This window comes from Myotis nattereri (genome assembly GCF_964212035.1).
Source record: "Myotis nattereri genome assembly, chromosome: 5".
Classification (NCBI taxonomy): domain Eukaryota; kingdom Metazoa; phylum Chordata; class Mammalia; order Chiroptera; family Vespertilionidae; genus Myotis; species Myotis nattereri.
The window spans coordinates 23,966,894-23,981,440 of NC_138080.1; the positions used below are offsets into that span (position 1 = coordinate 23,966,894).

Sequence of the window (14,547 nt, forward strand, 5' to 3'; positions counted from 1 at the left end):
GATTCTCATCACTCCCTGCCAGTCCAGGGGATGCCTTCAGGGGGATCAGAAGGGCCACCTTCACACCCCAAGAAAGCATGACTGGATGTCAGCCCCACTGCTCTCATGGCCTGGCACCCACTGTCCAGGTGACCCTTGGCCTATCTGGCATCATTTTCACATTCTGGGCCCCGGCCTAAAAGCCTTGTCCGGTAGGGGTCAGGCTCAGGGTTGGTTCTCGGTCCATCTCCATGGGCTGGAGTCTCAAAAGTCGTGTGGATGGGAGAGCGCTGTCTCACCAGAGTCACCAGGATTCCAAGGAGAGCTCAGCCCACAGCACCACCCAGGGGAGTCAGGACCAAGGCCACCGAAAGGAGCCTGCTGAGGGCCTGCAGCACTTCTCCCGCACTTGGTTCCAGGAAAGCCCACCCTGGCCTTTGCCCAAGTCCTCAGGCTGGGACACAGGTGGCAGTGATGTCCCTGTCCTACCTGGGAGCTGCCCGGAGATGGGTTGGGGTGGGGAGGGTGGTGGAGGGAGTCAGAGGGAGGACTTGGACCGCTTCTGGCCACATCTGGACAACAGAGCACCTAGGCCACCATGCTCACCCACAGGACACCTCCATGTGAATTAGAAAAGGCATCACTCACCTGGGAGGAGGCAGTGGGGCCTTCTAGACACTTCTATGCCAGGAAACGTGGGTGACTCCCAGCCTTGAAGGCTGCCCACGGCTGCAGGCATCCATCACCCTCTTCTTCCCCTTGCAGACATGGACGGATGTCTGGACCCCAGAATCTGTAAAAGCCGCAAGTGTGTCAACATCCATGGAAGCTACACCTGCATGTGCCCACCAGGATTTGAGCTGAACCCAGAGGACCCAAAGCTGTGCAAAGGTAGAGGCCCCGGGAGGACGCTGTGAGGATGGACTGGATGGAGCTGGGGAAGGAGCCGACACAGGTCCCGCAGCCCCAGGAGGCAGGAGAAGATTCTGAGGTTCCCTGCCAAGGCCCTGCCTAAGGATTCGCTTCTGCGAAAAGTCCTGCCACAGAGCAGGGCGGTGGCAGGACCTTCTGGGCCTGGGGTTTCCTTGTGGAGCCCCTGTGAGCACCCCCAGACCCTTTCCTTTCCTAATCTTTCCTTGGGATGGTGAAAATGCCTCTTCTGACCCCCTGAAGGCACCCTCTATACTGGAGGATGTGATAACAATTCCCATGTGAGTTAGGCCAGAGCTGTGACTTTTGGTTCCCAGAAGGAGACCTGGTCCAGCAGTCAGGAAGACGTAGGCAGGAGTCCTTGTTCAGGAAGTTCAACCCTCATGACTCAGTTTCCCTCCTGGATTTGCAACCTATAAACTGGAGACCATGGTCCCTGCCATGTCCATCTTGTAGGGAGGCCACCGTAACATGCTTTGAGGGTTAAGTTGAAGGTCACCAGGTGGTGCCATGTGTACTGATGGTGGGATCCTCAGGCAATGAGAAGTGGGGTCAGGGAGGGCCTGACGCTCTGGCTTTGTCCCCAGATGTGAATGAATGTACCTCGGGACAAAAACCCTGCCACAAAACCACCCAGTGCCTCAACACTGTGGGCAGTTATAAGTGCCGCTGCCGCCCTGGCTGGAAGCCTATTCCTGGTTCCCCCAATGGCCCGAACAACACCGTCTGTGAAGGTTTGGAGTTCAGATCTCATAAATGACCCACTTCTTCTTTACTTTGCTGAGCCATCTGAAAGGCAGCTGCCATAAGGCGCTTTGGCAGAGAAGGGGCAGCACTTTCAGAAACGGTGTGTGCCCAGTGCAGGCAGTGAGGAGAGGGGGACCTGGGCCAGGCAGGGCTGAGCTTCAGATTCTGTTCTTTTTTAAAAAATATATTTTTATTGATTTCAGAGAGGAAGGGAGAGGGAGAGAGAGAGAAACATCAATGATGAGAGAGAATCATGGATTGGCTGCCTCCTGCACACCCCCTACTGGGGATCGAGCCCGCAACCCAAGCATGTGCCCTTGACCGGAATCGAACCTGGGACCCTTCAGTCCGCAGAATGGCATTCTATCCACTGAACCAAAATGGCTAGGGCTCGGATTCTGTTCTAATAAGGGCAAGATTGCAGCTCTGGGCGCAAGGCGCTACAGCCCACAGCCTCAGCGCATGGTAGCTATCAGTGCGGCAGCTTCCCTGGTTAGAAGTCCCCCAGTCCATCCTGCCCTACAGGTGGGGGCACAGCTTTGGGATGACACTTGCACACGCATAGTCCTGCCCTGTCTGCCTTGCAGGGGCGCTCTGAGCTTATGGTGCTTTTACAGTGGAAAACGTCACCACAAGTTTGTATCCTGTCAGTCTAGGTGGCTGATAAGCGGGGCATAGTGGGGTGTCCTCGGGGTGAACTGCTAAGGGATTTGAGAGAAGGGGCAGGAAGGATGCGAGCAAGGAGTAGAGGGAGGGCCTGACGCTCTGGCTTTGTCCTCAGATGTGGATGAATGTACCTCGGGGAAAAACTCCTGCCACAATTCAACCCGATGCAACAACACCCAGGGCAGCTATGAGTGCCACTGCCGCCCTGGCTGGAAGCCGATTCCTGGGTCCCCCAATGGCCCAAACAACACCGTCTGTGAAGAAGGTTCGGAGTTCAGATCCCACAATCCCAAAGACCCACAGCTCAAGCCACCTGATCACATATTCACGGGCACCCACACGAACCCAGTGCAATGAATGTTGGGGTTGGCCTGCTAGGCCAGGCTTCCATTCTTTGAGACTAAATGGGAAAAGATCTGGGGGTCCTGCAGAAGGAGCTGGGGTACCAAGAGAAAGACTCCTGGGGACCCCAAGCAGCAGCTAATTACTAACTGGGACAAGGATACCTAATATCTCACAACCTGTACCTCTGTGGGGGCTGACCTGCTATGGGTCAGGCCTCTGCACACTTCCCATAACCCCTGTGACCACCACTCAGGGATGTGCAGTCAGCAGGTGTCATCACCTCCAGCCAAGGCATGGGGGGAGGGGGACTGGACGTGGGAAGGGGGTGGGGCACGGAGAGGGGAGGAGACCATATTCCTGAATAAACAAAGGACTACTCAGTGTGAAAGTAGAGCTTGACCCTAGATCCTGCCTCCAACACACACACACACACACACACACACACACACACACACACACTCACACACACCTAGTGGACAGCTGTTCTGTCCTCTGCAGCGATCTTCTTCCCCACCTGGATCCCGCCCCCTGGAATCAAGAGCCAGGTGAGTGACTCCAGCCGGGACCAGAATGCAAGGTCCCTCCACTCAGCCCACCGTCCACCCATTTCCCACACGCTCCCCCAACCATGGATGAGACCCGCTAAGGCCTCTTCTCCTCTTTCCCCAGAGTCTCTCTCGCTTCTTTGAAAGAGTCCAGGACCTGAGCAGAGACTTCATGTCTGCCTCGGCCCAGGACACCATCCAGGTAAGGACAGGATCCAGGGGAGGCAGGTGGAGGCATCCCATAGAGACTCAAGGAAGCTTTGATCTGGAAGGAGACTGACCCCAACATAATGGAGCCCTGCTCTGAGGCCCCCCTGTCCCAGGATGGGTGGGAAGAGCAGACCAAGTATTTGTACTCACTGTTAGAACCACATACACCTACTAACACCTTTCCTCTTGTTCTGGCCACTGAGTTTGCATTGTCCTTGGTAGTCATGACCAGGGTTTGAACTCTGAGTGGGGATTTCACTAGCAAAGACCCAGGGAATACCATCGGGTACCACCTTTGTCCCCAAATAGACAGGCTCTAGGATCTGTTCTCAGAAGCTGAGTGGGCAGGGTCTTTCTGAAGCTTCTCTGGCACAAGATCCACTGACTCTGAGTCCCCATCCCTCCAGGACATCATACAGGAGGTGGATAATCTGCTGGAGACCCCAGGGGACCTGGATACTCTGCCTCCTTCAGAGCAGCACTGTGTGGCCACTAACCTGCTCACTGGCCGGGAGCACATCCTGAGAGAGCTGAGCAAGGCATTGCCCAATGGGCCACTGACCTTCAGGACAGCTGCAGGATCAGGCAAGTAACCCCGCCTGCCCCCAGGCTGTGCTCTGCCTGCTCCTCACCTCATTCCTCTTTTCATCGCACTAGAGCTGAGTGATCACACTTGTACCTCCCTGTTACTCTCATAAACATATTAAGATAAAAGATGAAAAGTAAATGAAAAAAGTTATCAATACTAAACAGTTTCATTGTAACATTATCAGGAGATGAAATCCTATATAATAAAAGGCTAATATGCAAATAGACCAAATGGCAGAACAGCTATGACCTGCACTGACCACCAGAGGGCAGATGCTCAATGCAGGAGCTGCCCCCTGGGGGTCAGTGCGCTCCCACAGGGGGAGCACCACTCAAGCAGAAGCCAGGCTGGTGAGCACTCCAACTGCCAGCTTAGCCATCATTCAGATACCCCTCCAAGGGCTCCTGGACTGTGAGAGGGCACATGGCAAGGCTGAAGGAGCCCCCCCTCACTCCCCAGAGCATGAATTTTCATGCATTGGGCCTCTAGTAATCATGCTTTATAATTTAAGATAAAACAGAAATGGCTTCAAAAGAAAACAAATTATTAAATTTGGAGGAATACAATTTAATATTATCTGATATTTAAGTAATTTGTTTTATTGAGGAAATTTCACATAACATAAAATCCACTATTTTAATCAAAGTGTACAATTCAGTGACATTTCATACATTCACAGAGTTGTACAATTATCACCTCTATTTCTTTATTTTTTTAATATGTTTTTGTTGCTTTCAGATAAAGGAAGAGGGAGAGAGAGATAGAAACATCAATGATGAGATAAACCAAAGATATACGTATATGCATAGCCCATGGACACGGGCAATAGGGTAGTGAAAATTGGAGGGTGGGGGTATGGCCTGGGACGAGGAGGGTAAAGGAAGGGGAAATGGAAGATATCTGAAATATTATCAAATATATATATATATATATATATATATATATATATATATATATATATATTTTAAGTAGCTGCCTCCTGCATGTACCTTACTGGGGATTGAGCCAGAAAGCTGGGCATGTGCCCTGATCCAGAATCTAACAGTGACCTCCTGGTTTATGGGTTGATGTTCAACCACTGAGCCATACCGGCCAGGCCATCACCTCTATTTCTAAAGTATTTTCATCATCCCAGAAGTGAACACTGTACCTACTAAGCAGTTATTTCTCATTTCTTCCTCCCCCAGCCCTTGGCAAGCATTTATCTGTTTTCTGTCTCTATGAATTAGCCGATTCTGTATATTTCATATAAATAGAATCATACAATGCATGACCTTATAGCCTGGCTTCTTTCACCTAGCATACTGTTTTCAAAGTCATCCACATGTTAGTATATATCTTATAGTTGAATACTATTCCATTGCATATATACACGACTTTTGCTTATCCATTCTTCCATTTATGGACATTGGATTGTTGCCACCCTTTGACTGTTGTGAATAGAGTTACTATGATATTGGTGTGCAAGTTTCTTTTTGAATAACTATTTTAGTTCTTTAAGTCTATATGTAAGAGTGGAATTGCTGAGTGATATGCTAATTATATGACCAACATTTAGAAATCACCAAACTATTTTTCCAAAATGACTGCACCATTGTACATATACATACTCCCTACCCCAAGGGTGCCAACCTTCACATCCTCAGCAAAATGTGTTACTTCCATTTTGTTTGGGTTTTATTAAAGCCTTTCTAGTGTGTCAGGTGACATCTCGTTAAGGTTTTGATTTGCATTTCCCTAATGACTAGTGATATTTAATATCTTTCCATGTGATTATTGAACATTTGTGTATCTTTTTTTGAGAAATGTCTGTTCAAGTCCTATGCCTATTTTTTAATTGGGTTGTTTGGCTTTTTGTTGTTTCTTTATAAGTGTTCTTAACATATTTGCTAGAGGACCCTTATGAGATATGTGATTTGCTAATATGTTTTCCCATCCTATAGATTCTTTTCCCTTTCTTCATAGTCTTTTTACTTTATTAAATAGGTGCATTAAATTTTGATAAAGCCCATTTTGTTTATTTTTTCTTTTCTTTTTTTAAAATTTCTTTATTGATTAAGATATTACATATGTGTCCTTATCCCACCATAACCCCCCCCCCCGACCTCCCCAACTCATGCCCTCACCCCCCTGTTTTATGTGTCCATTAGTTAGGCCTATATGCATGCATACAAGTCCTTTGGTTGATCTATCCCCCTTATCCCCACTCGCCCCTACCTTCCCTCTGGGATATGACAGTCTGATCTATGCTTTTCTGTCTCTGGATCTGTTTTTGTTAATTAATTTATGTTGTTCATTATATTCCATAAATGAGTGAGATCATGTGATATTTGTCTCTCTCTAACTGGCTTACTTCACTTAGCATAATGCTCTCCAGATCCATCCATGCTGCTGCAAATGGTAAGAATTCCTTCTTTTTTACCGCAGCATAGTATTCCATTGTGTAGATGTACCACAGTTTTTTAATCCACTCATCTACTGATGGGCACTTAGGCTGTTTCCAAATCTTAGCTATGGTGAATTGTGCTGCTATGAACATAGGGGTGCATATATCCTTTCTGATTGGTGTTTCTAGTTTCTTGGGATATATTCCTAGAATTGGGATCACTGGGTCAAATGGGAGTTCCATTTTTAGTATTTTGAGGAAACTCCATACTGTTCTCCACAGTGGCTGGACCAGTCTGCATTCCCACCAGCAGTGCACAAGGGTTCCCCTTTTTCCACATCCTCGCCAGCACTTATCATTTGTTGATTTGTTGATGATAGCCATTCTGACAGGAGAGAGATGGTACAACCGCATTGTTGTTTTGATTTGCATCTCTCAGATGATTAGTGACTTTAAGCATGTTTTCATATGTCTCTTGGCCTTCCTTCTGTCTTTTTTGAAAAGTTTCTATTTAGGTGTGTTGCCCATTTTTTGATTGGGTTGCTTATCTTCCTTTTGTTTAGTTGTATGTGTTCCCTGTAAATGTTGAAGATTAAACCCTTATCAGTGATAACTTTGGAAAACATCTTCTCCCATGCAGTGGGTTTTCTTGTTGTTTTGTTGATGGTTTCTTTTGCTGTGCAGAAACTTTTTATTTTGATATAGTCCCATTTGTTTATTTTCTCTTTAGTTTCCATTGCCCTAGGAGCAGTATCAATGAAGAAATTGCTTTGGCATATGTCTGTTATTTTGCTGCTTGTAGAATCCTCTAGTACTTTAATGGTTTCTCATATTAAGTTGAGCCAAAGGGAGCTATGAGACCACATGAAATAAAGCAACATATGAATAATAGGGGTCAAGGACAACAGGAAAAGGAACAAGGGTTAGAAAACCTATTTGAAGAAATATTGTCTGAAAAATTCCCTGATGTGGGGAAGAAAAAAGTCACACAAGCACAGAGAGTCCCAAATAAGATGAACCCAAAAAGACCCACACCAAGACACATCATAATTACGATGGCAAATGTTCAGGACAAAGACAGAATCTTAAAGGCTGCAAGAGAGAGACAGAAAGTTACATACAAGGGATCAAATGACTTCTCAACAGAAACACATCAGGCCAGAAAAGAATGGAAGGAAATTTACAAAGTGATGCAAAGCAAAGGAATGAATGCAAGAATACTCTATCCAGCAAGGCTATCATTCAAAATTGAAGGGGAAATAAGGAGCTTCACAGACAAAAAATGGCTAAAGGAGTTTATCACTACCGAACCAGCAATGCAAGAAATGCTAAAGGAACTGGTGTAAGAAGAAAAAATAGAAATGTAAAAAAAAAAACACAGGCACAAAAAATAAAAATGGCTACAAACAAGTACTTTTCAATAATAACTTTAAATGAAAATGGACTAAATGCTCCAATCAAAAGACATTGAGTGGCTGAATGGATAAAAAAAACACGACCCATATATATGCTATCTACCTCAGAACAAGGGACTCACACATACTGAAAGTGAAGGGATGGAAAAATATCTTTCAGGCAAATGGAAATGAAAAAAAAGCTGGGGTAGCAATACTTATATCTTAAAAAATTGACCTCAAAATGAAGGCCATAACAAGAGATAAGGAAGGCCACTTCATAATACTAAAGGGTTTGATAGAACAAGAGGATATAACCCTGATAAACATATATGCACCCAATGCAGGAGGACCCAAAAACATAAAAAAAAAACTCCTGGAAGATATCAAGGGAAATATTGACAACAATACAATCATAGTAGTGGACTTTAATACACCAGTGACATCACTGGATAAATCCTCTAGATAAAAAATCAGCAAAGAAACAGCAATCCTAAATGATTCACTAGATCAGATGGACTTAACTGACATCTTCAGAAAATTTCACCCCAAAGCCATGGAATATACGTTCTTCTCAAGTGCACATGCGACATTTTCAAAAATAGACCACATATTGTGTCATTAGTGAAGTGTCCCCAAATTCAAGAAGATTGAAATCATACCAAGCATCTTCTCAGACCACAATGGCATAATATTAGAAATAAACTACAATAAAAACAATCCAAAAAAATGCAAACACTTGGAAAATAAATGGCATGCTATTAAACAATGATTGGGTCACCAAAGAGATCGAAGAAGACACTAAAAACATCCAGGAAACTAATGACAACAAAAAACACAACAATCCAAAATCTATGGGACACAATGAAAGCAGTCCTAAGGGGGGGTTTATAGCTCTACAGACCTACCTAAAAAAGGAAAAAAGAAAAAAATGGCAGTAAATTATCTAACTCTACAACTCAAAGAATTAGAAAGAGAGCAACAAGAAAAGCCCAGAGTGAGCAGAAGAAAGAGGATAGCAAAGATCAGAGCAGAAATGAATGACATAGAGACCAAAAAAAAAAAAAATACAAAATGTCAATGAAAACAAGAGCTGGTTCTTTGAAAGGATAAACAAGATTGATGAACCTCTAGCCAGGCTCACCAAGAAGCAAAGAGAGAGGACCCAAACAAGCAAAATCAGAAATTAAAGAGGCGAAATAATAACAGACCCCACAGAAATTTAAAGGATTGTTAAAAAATACTATGAACAACTCTATTCCTACAAACTAGACAACCTGGAGGAAATGGACATATTCCTAGAAAAATACAACCTTTGAAAACTCAATCAGGAAGATTCTAAAAATCTTAATACGGCAATAACTATGGAAGAAATTGAAGCAGTTATCAAAAAGCTTACAGCAAACAAAAGCCCAGGGCCAGATGGCTTCACAGGGGAGTTTTACCAAACATTCAAGGAAGAACTAAAACCTATCCTCCTCAGACTACTACAAAAAATTAAAGAGGAAGGAACACTTCCAAGCTCATTCTATGAAGCCAGCATCACTCTAATACTAAAACCAGATAAAGACAACACAATGAAAGAGAATTACAGGCCAATATCCCTTATGAATATAGATGCCAAAATCCTCAACAAAATTCTAGAAAATCAAATTTAGCAGTACATCAGAAAGATCATACACCATGACCAAGTAGGATTTATCCCAGGGATGCAAGGATGGTACAATATCTGCAAATCAATAAATGTGATACATCACATAAACAAATTGAAAGACAAAAATCACATAGTTATATCAATTGATGCAGAAAAAGCATTTGACAAAATCCAACACCCTTTCTTGATTAAAAACTCTCAGCAAGGTGGGAATAGAAGGATTATTCCTTAATATAATAAAAGCCATATATGACAAACCCACAGCCAACATCATACTCAATGGGCAAAAACTAAACTCATTTCCCCTAAGAACAGGAACAAGACAGGGATGTCCACTTTCATCACTCCTGTGTGACATAGTACTGGACGTACTAGCCATTACAATCAGACAAGAAGAAGAAATAAAAGGCATCCAAATTGGAAAAGAAGATGTAAAACTGTCCTTATTCGCAGATGACATGATACTGTACATAGAAAACCCTAAAGACTCCATCAAAAAATTATTAGACTTAATAAATGAATTTGGCAATGTAGCAGGATACAAAATTAATGCCAAGAAATGAATGGCATTTCTATACACAAGTAATGAACTTACAGAAAAAGAGACTAAAAAAGCAATCCAATCTACCATTGCACCAAAAAAATAAAGATACCTAGGAATAAACTTAACTAAGGAGGTAAAAGACCTATATGCAGAAAACTACAGGACCCTGATAAAAGAGATAGAGGAAGACATAAACAGATGAAAGAACATACTGAGTTCATGGACTGGTAGAATCAACATCATCAAAATGTCCACACTACCCAAAACAATCTATAGATTCAATGCACTCCCCTTTAAAATACTAACAGCATATTTCACAGACCTAGAACAAAATTTCTAAAAATTCATCTGGAATAAAAAAAAAAGACCTCGAATAGCTGCAGCAAACCTGAGAAAGAAGAACAAAGTAGGTGGGATCTCAGTACCAGATATCAAGCTGTATTACAAAGCCACTGTTCTCAAAACTGCCTGGTACTGGCACAAGAACAGACATATAGATCAATGGAATAGAATAGAGAACCCAGAAATCGACCTTAAACCACTATGCTCAATTAATATTTGACAAAGGAGGCAAGAACATGCAATGGAGTCAAGACAGTCTCTTCAATAAATGGTGCTGGGAAAATTGGACAGATACATGCAAAAAAATGAAACTAGACCACCAACTTACACCATTCACAAAAATAAACTCAAAATGGATATTTTTTCTTTTCTTGTTTGTACATTTTGTGTCATATCTAAGAATTGATTGCCAAACCCAAGTCCATGAAAATTTATTCCTGTGTTTTCTACTAACTGTTCTATTTTTATTGTATTTTTAATGTTTTTATTGATTTTTTTTTTAGAGAGAGAGGAAGGGAGAGGGATAGAGAGATAGAAACATCAATGAGAAAAAAGCATCATTGATTGGTTGCTTCCTGCACACACACCACAGGGGATTGAGCCTATAACCCGGGCATGTGCCCTGACTGGGAATTGAGCCAGCGGCTTCTTGATTCCTGGGTAATGCTCAACCGCTGAGCTACATGGGCCGGGCCTAACTATTTTATTTTTAGCTCTTAAATATAGGCCTTTGATGCCTTTTTACTGGATTTTTGTGTATTTTGTGAGGTATGGTTGCATCTTCCATTTTTTGCTTGTGCATAAACTATTCTTTCCCCTTCATTGAAGGGGATTGCTGAAAATTAGCTGACATAAATAAATGGGTTTATTTCTAGACTCACAATTTTATTTTGTTGGTTTATATGTCTACTCATATGGCAGTACCATACTGCTCTGATTACTCTATAAGTTTTGAAATCAGGAAGTGTGAGTCCTCCAACTTTGTTTTTCATTTTCAGTATTGTTTGGGTATTGGGGCCTCTTGCAATACCATATGAATTTTAGGATGAGCTTTTCCATTTTTGCAAAAAAGAAATGCTGTTGGAATATTGTTAGTATTGCATTGAATCTGTAGATCACTTTTGAGAATATTGCCATGTTTAAAATATTGTCTTCCAATTCATAATCACAGGATACTTTTCAATTTATTCAGGGTTTTTAAATTTCCTTAGCAATTTTATAGCTTTCAGTGGACAAGTCATGAGCCTTCTTTGATAAAGTTATTACTGATATTTTGTTGAAGATTTTTGCATCGATGTTCATAAGAGTTAATAATCTATAGTTTTGTTTTCTTTCTTTTTGGGGGGTGGGGTGGGGTGGGCTGGGCTGATTTATTAGGTGGTTATTACAGGGTTCAGACCACAGAAGTGGTGTCAAGCTCCGGGAATGTGACCTCTCAATGTTGATCACAAAGCCCCCAAGGCTGGTCCCGGTGAGCCCCAAGGTCAGAAATGGAACTGAAAGGCCTGGGTCACATGCTGCTTCCAGGCGTCCAGGCTGGGCAGCAGGGAAGAGATGCCAATGACGTGCCAGGTCTCCCCGTCGGACACCAGCGAGGTCTGGTAGGACAGCAGCTGCACACCTGCCTCTGCCAGGAGCCCAATCATGGTAGGCAGCAGGTTGGAGGGCTGAGCCCGGAACAGGAACAGGGGCAGACAGACCCCTGCTGAGAGGCACTTCTGGTCTGAAGGCAGCTCCGTTGAGTGCCTGCAGCACAGGTGTGGTGCCCTGGACAAAGCCCACAGCCTCATAGGGGGCACCTGCCAGGGCCACGCTCAGGAGGCCTTCCCCGCATCCTTGCTCTCCTGGCACAGCGGGGTTATGGGAGGAGGTTACATTGTGGCCGCCCTCCTTCACCAGCAGCTTGGCGTTCACCAAGTTCACATCCGCATGATTGGAAGAGCCTTTGAGGCGGCCGACAATGACTGCGGGGCTCAGGCAGCTCCCAGCATTCTTCAGGGATAAGCCCTGCATTACCACCTGGATGGTCCCTTTGGGGGACCCTGCCCAGGCTCGCATCAGAGTCCCCAGAGCTTCGGCCAGACCGAGCCAAGGTTTGGTGTGCGGAGAGAAGGCGATGGTAAGGGCCTGGGCACTCACAACCCCCGCGAGGGCTCTCCCCTTCACCATGTCCACGAACTGGACAGCGATCTCCTCCCGGCTGTGGCTCTGGGCATCCTTGGTGCTGGCGCCCAGGTGGGGGCAGCTGATGACATTCTCGCGGTCCACCAAGGCGCGGTCAGCGGCTCCTCCGCGAACACGTCCAGCGCTGCGCCCGCGCACTGCCCCGACTGCAGGGCCCAGAGCAGGGCGATCTCGTCCACGATCCCTCCGCGGGCGCAGTTTACCACGCGCACGCCCTTCTTGCACAGGGCGAAGGTGCTGCTGTTCAGCAGGCCTGTCGTGGAGGGCAGGAGAGGGGTGTGCACGGTGATGAAGTCACAGAGGGGCCATATCTCCTCCAGGGGCAGCTGCTGAACGCCGAAGGAGGCCGAGACCTCTGGTGAGATGATGGGGTCGTACCCTACAGTTTTCATCCCAAAGGACTGCATCCGGACGGCCACTTCTCTCTCGATCTTCCCCAGGCCAAGAATTCCCAGGGTCTTTCCATTCAACTCGGTGCCCATGAACTTCTTTCGGCCCCATTTGCCAGCCTTCATCGAAGCCGTCGCCTGGGGAATCTGCCTGGCCAGACACAGGATCATCCCACAGGTGAGCTCCGCAGCACTGAGACTGCTCCCATTGGGAGTGTTCATGACCAGGATGCCCTTCCTCGTGGCGGCCTCCAGATCCACGTTGTCCACACCGATGCCGGCCCTGCCCACCACCTGGAGCTTCTCTGCTGCGTTGATGACATCCGCGGTCACCTTGGTGGCCAAGCACACGATAAGGCCTGAGCAGTCCTGCAGCTCGGCTATCAGCTCCTCTTTGCTCAGGTTCTGCTTCTCCACCACCTGCAGCCCTCCATCTTGCAGGATCTTCCAGCAGCAAGGGTCCAGGCTGTCACCGATAAGCACTTTCTGCAGATTTGCGAAGGCCATTGCTGGAGCCGGCCTCGGGATCGACAGCTCTCCCTGGACACAAACACCTCTGCGCCGAGAAGCTTCTGTTCAGAAGGCCGGGCTTGTGTTACTGGGCCTTGTTTTCTTTTGATGTCTTTTTTGGTTTTGTTTTTAGAGTAATTGTGGCCTCATGAAATTACTTAGTGGTCCTTTTCATTCTGTTTTTTAGGAGTTTAAAAGAATTTGTGTTAATTCTTTCTAAAATGATAAGTCAAATGCAGGTCTTCACTTTTTCAAAGTTGTTTTTTTTAAAAAAAAATATATATATATTTATATTTATTTCAGACAGGAAGGGAGAGGAGAGCGAGAGAGAAACATTAATGATAAGAGAGAATCATTGATAGGCTGCCTCCTGCATGTCCTCTACTGAGGATCTAGCAACCGGGGCATGTGCCCTTGACTGAAATAGAACCCAGGACCCTTAGTCCGCAGGCCAATGCTCTATCCACTGAGCCAAACCATCTAGGGCAATTTTAGAAAGTTTTAATTACGAATTCAATCTCCTTACTTGTGCCAGGTATGTTCAGACTCTAGCTCTTCAGTTACATTTATAGTTCATAGCTTTGAAGGAATTTTTTATTTCATTCAGGTTATATAATTTGTTGTTGAATAATTGCTCATAATTTCTCTTATAATCCTTTGTAAATTCAGATGATTGGTGGATATATATATATATATATATATATATATCATTATTATTATTTATAAAAATATGTGTATTGTTATAATATAGACTAGAGGCCCAGTGCACAAAATTCGTGCATGGGTCGGGTCCTTAGGGGACCAGTGATCAGGGCCAATCGGGGCCTTCCTGCTGCCAGCCAGGGCCTCCCTCCCCTGGCTGCTGGCAGCCAGCCTGGGCCTTCATTCAGTGCTGCCCCCTGGTGGTCAATACACATCATAGCAAGCGATCAGTTTTCCAGTGAAACTCCTGTGGGGACAATTTGCATATTAGGCTTTTATATATATAGATATGGCATTATTTGGTATATTTATAACAATATTTCAGATAACACTTGGTATATAGTGTAACATAATATATATAAAAATATGTCTATACATAAAAATGGTATTATGGCAATAACTGCTGGCACAGTCACTAATCTAACTCCCTT

At 44.8% G+C, this 14,547-nt stretch overlaps 2 protein-coding genes across 2 annotated transcripts in view; one reads left to right on the forward strand and one right to left on the reverse strand.

The window, feature by feature from the left end:
• The window catches only part of LOC308520158 (adhesion G protein-coupled receptor E2-like), a gene marked incomplete at its 5' end in the record, with an annotated part of 46,605 nt that overhangs the window by 3,559 nt on the left and 28,499 nt on the right, over positions 1 to 14,547 (forward strand). Inside the window, 6 exons of the mRNA XM_081092699.1 lie at positions 745 to 870; positions 1,497 to 1,643; positions 2,438 to 2,587; positions 3,166 to 3,212; positions 3,337 to 3,414; positions 3,830 to 4,007. Of these exons, the coding sequence (XP_080948825.1) occupies positions 745 to 870; positions 1,497 to 1,643; positions 2,438 to 2,587; positions 3,166 to 3,212; positions 3,337 to 3,414; positions 3,830 to 4,007 (726 nt within the window). The remainder of the gene's footprint in view (positions 1 to 744; positions 871 to 1,496; positions 1,644 to 2,437; positions 2,588 to 3,165; positions 3,213 to 3,336; positions 3,415 to 3,829; positions 4,008 to 14,547) is intronic.
• LOC308519472 (D-3-phosphoglycerate dehydrogenase-like) lies at positions 11,816 to 13,411 on the reverse strand (the record flags this gene model as incomplete). The annotated part of the gene is given in 3 exon segments (XM_081091465.1): positions 11,816 to 12,025; positions 12,027 to 12,613; positions 12,616 to 13,411. Coding segments are annotated over 3 exon segments (1,593 nt in total).